Consider the following 7,998-nt stretch of genomic DNA (forward strand, 5'->3'; position numbering starts at 1 on the left):
GTTGTCTCTGAGCAGCCAACAGTGGACAAGCTACAATTAAAAAAAAAAATCTGTTGCCCACTGTGCCAGTCAGAGAGCGCTCATTGCAGTTTTTGGATGTGCACTTCCTTAGTGTCCTCATATTAAATGGGACTTTCACTTACTGCTTCATTCTGGGTGTGTTTCTCAATGTGTGTATTCATAGCATAGCAGATTTGGAAAAACCAGAAAAACCACAGTATTTTTTTGGCAGACAGCGATTAATTACAGACCTGTTTTCCAGTGTTGCATAATCAGTCACAGATGATCAGCTGGTTTCCCAGAAGAAGGTCATACTTGAAACCTTGCCACACTATTTCCTTGCTCAACACAAACACACACAGACATAGACAGTCAAAGAATCTTTACAAAGGAAACCTGCACTGACACACTCCCACTTTTTGCCACGGAGATTCCCAGTGTAGACAGACTTCACCCTTAGCCTATCCTAAAATCAGAGGGGATGGGCCACTACAAAAACTGACTCAAGACTGAAAAAACTGTCAGTCAACAGAGTAATGAGTTAGAAGAACAGACACATGGGCTCGAGGGGCAGACCAGACAGTTGATTTGCTGACACTTTTTCCAGAAGCACCCAGAAGAAGTGTTACTTTGAAAACTAGTATTTTGTTACATCTGCCTTGAACCTGGACATAATACTCAGTCATTTTTTTCAGTACAGCTGTCTAGCATTGACAGAAAACCTGGTGGAGTGTTTTGTTCTTTCAAAACCACAGGAGATACCCTCACTGTTTGTGTCAGACAGTGGTCATATCGGCTGAGACACTGAGCAGCATGTCAAAGGAGGTGAAGTCAGAGAGCGTGTCGCTGTGTCCCGTAGGCAAGGCAGCTGCCCCTGAGCCAGAGCTGCTGTGTATCTTTGGGACAGGGGACTTGGGGCGCTCTCTGGGCCAGCGTCTGCTCCAGTCTGGCTACAGGGTGGTATATGGCAGCCGTAGACCTCACAGCTGTGGCCCCTTGCCTCAGGGAACTCAGGTACAACATATTGCATGACATCTTCTCAGACTGGAATTTATATTTTTGATAATCACAGTGTGTGTTGCATGATGGCTCTGAAACCAACTCAAATATTTGTGTTGATAAAAGTTTAAGTGTATAGTCAGTGCTGGGGAAAAAAGGAACAGTTTTTATCAGACATTGAAAGCTGACTGAACTAAACAAGGTCACTGATAATGCGTGTGTGCATGTGTGTCTGCAGATGTTGCTGTGCTTTGTTTGTGCGCTATACACTGGAGCATTTTGTTTTCATCTTTCATGCGATGTGTGCTTAACAAGTGAACTAGTGTCTCGGAACATGCTGAGCCAGTTGTTATTGAGTGTGTTTCCATGTGTAATGACAACAGTGCTGTGTTTGTGTGTGTGTTGTGCAGGTGATGAGCCATGCGGCAGCAGCCCAGTCAGCCAGTCTGGTCTTTGTTTGTGTTCACAGAGAACACTATGACTTCCTGGAGACGCTTGCACCTCAACTCAAGGGGAAGGTAACTTGGTGCACAGTCGGGTGCTTTTGTGTTACAGAGCAGCTGGTTCATTTCTAACTTTTCATCCACTCTGCTGATTTCATTGATTGGAAGGTGCTGGTGGACGTCAGCAACAACCTAAAGAAGAATTTATATCCAGAGGCCAATGCTGAGTATCTGCAGAGGTAAGAGGAGACCAGGCAGTTATGTAATTACCAAAAACATTCAGACATTTACCAAAAACATTCAGACATGTTAAGGACCGTGTAGTTTAGATCATCAATAACTGGTTCAATATTAAGCAAAAGTTAGTTGTTTGTTTTTTGTCTAGGCTGGTCCCTGGAGCTCATGTGGTGAAAGCTTTTAACACTTTGTCTGCCTGGGCCCTGCAGAATGGACCCTCAGATGCCAACAGACAGGTAATGAATGTACCTGTTTGCAATCTTTACACATTGAGAATGAGATTTGTTTAAAATTATTTCTTTTGTTTTTAAAGTGTATTTGATGCTTGCTAAAATGGTGAGTGTGCCAAAGTGGGTCTTATTTTGCTATTTAGGGATGCTCTTTTTTTCTGATGGTGACATATCACATTTTGAAATGAAACTACTCTCTACTGCTTGTCAGATTCTTCTTCCACTGCAGAACTACAAGCATTTGACAGTTCTCTAATGTGTTCACATAGTAGGGTGTTGACCAACAAGTTAAAAATAATAGTCTCACTCAGAACAGAAAACATTTCAGTCCAAATTATATTATTAACTCATTTGAAGTTTTGATCAAACCAAATCCAAGTAAAAGAAGCCAAATCTGAGGAGTCAGCCTTATGTCTTTGCCGCGAATGCCATCTCTGATGTATCCTTGAATCAATTAACTCCACAATTTCTCTTAGATCTGAGCTTCCCTTCACGTGCTTTGCTCTCTCACTCTGTGCTGCAAAGCTGCAGCATATGTGGATTTTTCTGTTTCATTTTGATCTGCTTGTGCAATCCCAGAGGAGAGTAAAACCACACAGGGGAGTGTGTGCGTGTATTGAGAAGGGAGTATGTTTATGTTTTGGGGTGTGTTGGTGTATTTGGAGCACCATCAGCAACATCACATATGTTGACTGAGCACTGTTGTTAGTTTTTACCTGCTTTATTCAACTAAATTTAGTATTTCGTACAGGAAACCACAGTATCTCCAACTACTTTTATGTGCAATCCTTGGAGTCAAAACCATCTTTTCATCATTGTGTGTACAAATGTATAAACACAAATGTCTAATATAAAATAATGAAGACATACACTCCTCAGGCATTTTGAGTTCTACATCACTATGGATGTTTCCATGCTCTAGGTGTACCTGTGTGGAAACAGTGCTGAGGCAAAGCAGGGAGTAGCAGATACATCCACCAAAATGGGCTTCACTGTCCTGGACAGGGGGTCTCTGTCTGCAGCCAGAGAACTGGAGGATTTCCCCCTGCAGCTGTTTCCAGAATGGAGGCTGCCACTTCGCCTGGCCATCGGTCTCACCATCTTCTTCTTCCTCTATGTGGTCCTTACAGATGTAATCTATGCGTATGCCAAAGAGAAGAAAGACATCTCTTTCAGAATCATGGTGTCCCTAGCCAACAAGGTATCAATGGGTTTGCTGTCTCCCAAATGACCATTTGTTCCTCTTTGAATTGTAGCCTCCAGGTGTATCCTTTAGAAATCATTTAGCTCAAATCTGGTGCATGTTACAATCTCTTCTGTGTCTATTCTTCATCTTTCAGGTGTTTCCCATTGTGTCGCTCATCATGTTGTCTCTGTGCTACCTGCCTGGTGTCATAGCTGCCTTCCTTCAGCTCTACAGAGGAACCAAATACAAGTCAGACATAAAAACAGGATGGATTGATATTTAGTGCCTGCACAAAGCTCCAAAATTTTTTTTATGTATTTTAAATATTGTATCATACAAGTCAGTGTTTGTTGCAGGCGTTTCCCTGACTGGCTGGATCGTTGGATGCTGTGCAGGAAACAGCTGGGACTGCTGGCACTTGGTTTTGCCTCTCTACATGTGCTCTACACCCTCATCATCCCCATCAGGTATCTAACAGGTGCACACATCCTTGCACTTCAGTTTATCTGAAATTATTGTAAATTTCAGCTCAAACAAACAAAGGCAGCTTTGAACTTGCAAGTATCCACAACTGCTGTGAGTTGCCAGTTTATCAGCTCCACCTTAGTAAAACTAAAACAGTCTAATACCAGCCCTGCAATAAATCCTACCTCAACAGAGGTTTTAATGTTTCAACTTTATGTACTTTCTGAGCACTGTGGTTAGTGTTGCTGCTGACCTGTATTGTACTTGGCTGAGAGGTATTTCTAGCTTTAGCTAGGCACAATTATAAAGCACAGTAACAGTCAGAGTTAACAACAATTAGTCCTCAGATTCTTGGAACACATAAATAAACCTAGAGGTACTGATGTTTAAGAAATGTACATTATGAAAATCTTCATGCGAGGACTTTTTTTTTTAAGATCTCATAGTCCTCCCTAGCAGATATAGGTTGTTCAGCTGTCATGGAGATAACTCAGTTGTCACATGACCATCCTGTTATCAGTCACATTTTAACATGATGTTGCTGGTGGGCTCTGGACTGTAGCTAAGACATTATCTGGTGGTGACTATTGTGTTGTTAGGAAGACTGAGGTGGTTGCTGTGGTGACTCAGGGTGGTGGGGCATACGTAGGGCTATGTTAAGTTTTCCTGATGGTTCTACATAATTTTGTAATTTTCATCCCCAGATATTATGTGAGATACAGACTTGCTGCTCATACCATCTCACAGGTAAATCAGCCACACAACTAGAAAAGAAGTGTGTTTTGATAAATTAAAAGCTCTGTTTGCATAAAAAAAATTCTTTCTTATTTATATGTAATCATAAAGTCAGATGATTTTGAATAATAGTGATTTGTTTCCATCAGTACATTAACTGTTAATAAACATCTCTCTTCTTTGTTTGTTGCCGCTTTAAGATCAGGGAAAACAAAACGTCAGAGTTTGACACCACCATGGCCTGGCGTACCGACTCTTACTACGCTGTGGGAATTCTGGGATTTGCCGTGTATCTCCTGCTGGGAATAACCTCCCTCCCCTCCGTCAGCAATGCTCTCAGCTGGAGAGAGTTCAGCTTCATACAGGTGTGTCTGAATCATATGTGGGTATCTGGATGTATGAGCTTTAGTGAGTCCTGTGGTGGAAATAGCTTGTCAAACCCTCCTGAAATAACATTCAAAACACTGAAGGGTTTAAGAATAAAATACATATATTCCAATATGCAGTGTGCTCCAAAAGTCTGAGTCCTCTCTCCCATCCAAGTGAATGGGGGTCACCAGGACATGATCACATTTCTGGGAGCCCCTTTTCGGGAATGCACTGAAAATGTCTGAACAGCCAGCATGTGGTATTTTTAGAACAACACAGTTACAGAGGCATACATACAGAGAGGCACAGAGGCAGAAACACATTCAAAGTGAATAAATGATAAACCTTCATGCTTCATGCTATTTCATTTTCACAGTCCACACATTCACAATGACACATTATGGACACAGAGCTCTGCTTTAGCTGTGTAGGATACTGTGCAACACATCACCATCTGACTGAGTCCCTGCATCCTGTTTACATGGTGTTTACATGGTGAAATACTGGCGGTCACAACTGGAGGAATGAAACTGTGGACTTTTTTATAACAGTTTCCAGTGGTGCTGGCCTTGTGGTCTCCCAAGTAGCCTGTCCAACAGTTTTTCCCTTTCCTTGTGGACATACTTGAGTCTGCGCCTGTATGTGTTTTTATGAGAACTATCAAAAGACAGCCTGTGTAGTTATTACTTTTCAGTCGGTTTCCCAAGAAACCTAAACTGACAATGGTGTGTTTATATTCCGATCACATCTTTGGACTCTTGATCCACCCACAAAATAAGAAGATACATGTGTGTATAGTCTACACTTAGATTTGCACTTAAATGTTACACCTACTTAACAAAATGAAGGACAGCAAAAGGCCTCACACCTTTTGTAGCCAACAGATTTGGCACTCTTCGTCACAAAAAGGAAAGTGAATGGCAGAGCAGCACATTGCCAGTCCTTTTAGTGCCATTTCTACGATATTTCATGTGCCAGCTTCTGATAAAATGAATACAAACAAGCTCATTGGGAAACTTTAATTTGGAACAGCTGATTATCTCAGCTCTTCACCGTGGCCTTGAAAAGCTGCAAATGACAAGCAGATTGATGATACAGTTAACACAGAGATACATGATCACAATATAAAATAGGGTCACTCAGTATCCACTTACAATGGGCCTGACGGAGATATTTTAAAATGCTTTGTGAAATCTACTGTGTACTGCACCTGTTTCTGCTCTAGGACCTTTAGGGAATGTGGATACTGGCAGAAAAAATGTTTTCTATGATCTTCACATCATGTGCTTTCGCCAAGATTTAAGCTATGACTGATGAAGATGATTCTGTGCATCAGCCCAGATGAAAAACTGTCGCATGGGCCAGAGAGCTGTTTCCAGTTTCCTGTTGGAAGTGATTTTATTTTTCTGAAAATGTGTTTGGGATATTCCTATCATTCCCTTGCTAAATCTTCCACCGTGATTGTTTTTACTGGGGCAGGCACAAATGTTTACCTTTTCCCCCTTTCTGACCAATCAAAAATGAAATCAGACACACTATAGGGAACAAACTCATTCATAAATGTAACTGGGTCATGTCAAGCTCATTTTCTCATTCCACACCCCTCCCCTTTACTCTAGCCCAAATTAGAGCAGCGCTTTAAATGTTAAGTTATTCATCAAATGTAATTTGGGGGGCATACATTATCCTTGGCCACATTCTTTAGGTTTTTTTTCATGTGCATGGAATTGGTCTGTCTGTATGAATGTGCACATTCTCTAGCTACAGTAGCTGAATTATCTCTGTGCACACAAGTTAGATGAATGTATTCAAACGTATAGACCAAAAACTTTGGTCTTTGTAAAAGCTAGTAAATCACATTTCACTTAGTGAGCTTTTTACACAGTAAATCTGTGAATGCACATATGCTCAGTGAGTGTAAAGTTCTGTGTCTTAACTCCTTTTTCTCTCTTCCAGTCCAAGCTGGGCTACCTCACATTGTTCCTCTGTACCTTTCACACCTACCTGTACGGCTGGGACAAGTTCCTTAAACCCTCCTACTACAAATGGTACATTCCTCCGGCCTACATGCTCAGTCTGGTGTTGCCTTCTGTAGTGTTGGCGGTCAAGCTGCTGCTCCTCCTGCCCTGCGTGGACCGCAGCCTTACCCGTATTCGACAGGGCTGGGAGAGGACTGATCCAGAAGCTGACAGCAAGCGATCACTGCTAACATAGAGCTATGACAGTTACAGTCACAGACACAAAAACATTGGTATGCACAGAAAACAGACACAAAGCACTATATGTCACTGTGACTGACCAAGAGCTCTATCACCAGGTAACCCCAGCTTGTTTTTTTTTTTTGGGATGTCACAGACCCACCACTATGAAATTACACCAACTGTTCTACTCTCTATAGTTAACAAAATCAGCAGAGGAAACATTCGGTCTTTCTTGATGTAATCCTATTGGAATTTATCCATTTTGTAAACATAGTATATGATACAATGGAACTATATAGGTTGTACAAATACCTTGGACCTACACAGAATCACAGACACATATTGAACCAGCTATGGTGCATTTCAAGCAGCAGGCCCTCACCTTTGTAAGCTCATGTCTTTTTCTCTACTGGAGTTTAATAACTGCACTATACCCATGTACATTCAGTATTGTTACAGACTCTAACTCAGAGAGCAGTTTAACCATCTCTGATTGTTTTATATCTTTCATATATGGTGGCTTATGTTTATTAGCTCACACCTTTTTATGTAAATTTTGATTTTTGGATTTGGTTCTCACTACAGTAATACTACTATGAAATGCTCTTCAATAAATAAACTTCATTGTGACTGAACAGCATTGTCTTATCTCTCTTTCTCACTGCCTTATATCTCTCTCTCTCTCTCTCTCTCTCTCTCTCTCTCTCTCTCTCTCTCTCTCTCTCTCTATCTATCTATATCTATATATCTATCTATATCTATATATCCCCCCCCTGTATGAAAGCTCAGTCAAACTCAGAGAGTTTTTCCCTGCTGAGTGTGCTCTGTCTAGTCGTCTCGGTCTGATCCCTCTCCAGGGTTCATCCCTCCGGCTGATCTGATGCCGTTCTCAAGGAAACATTCGCTCTGAGCTGCAGGCTTCTCCCCACTCTCTACTGGATCTCATCACATCTGTAGAGAGAGGAGCGTGCAGACTCCTCCATCACAGGAGTCCTCTGCAGAAAGGATATAATATTTGGTTGTGACAGTACAGATAGGCCCCAGATGTTGTGCTGCAGCAAGTCATTTCTGCTGATCGTGAAGGGAGTGAAGAAAGAAGAACTCAGATAGAACTCAGATAACTGGTAGTCGTT

The 7,998-nt window shown here is 41.6% G+C and overlaps 1 protein-coding gene across 1 annotated transcript; it reads left to right on the forward strand.

The window, feature by feature from the left end:
* The first annotated feature begins 433 nt into the window (after positions 1–433).
* Positions 434–7,500, forward strand: LOC121186343 (metalloreductase STEAP4-like). Its single transcript, XM_041045036.1, has 10 exons — positions 434–1,014; positions 1,410–1,517; positions 1,611–1,681; positions 1,828–1,915; positions 2,832–3,110; positions 3,250–3,344; positions 3,452–3,562; positions 4,265–4,307; positions 4,496–4,660; positions 6,621–7,500. Exons 1-10 carry the CDS (start codon positions 814–816, stop codon positions 6,876–6,878), a joined length of 1,419 nt encoding a protein of 472 aa, XP_040900970.1. The 5' UTR covers positions 434–813; the 3' UTR covers positions 6,879–7,500.
* The last annotated feature ends 498 nt before the right edge of the window (positions 7,501–7,998 follow it).

This window comes from Toxotes jaculatrix, chromosome 8 (genome assembly GCF_017976425.1).
Source record: "Toxotes jaculatrix isolate fToxJac2 chromosome 8, fToxJac2.pri, whole genome shotgun sequence".
In the NCBI taxonomy this organism is placed as follows: Eukaryota; Metazoa; Chordata; class Actinopteri; family Toxotidae; genus Toxotes; species Toxotes jaculatrix.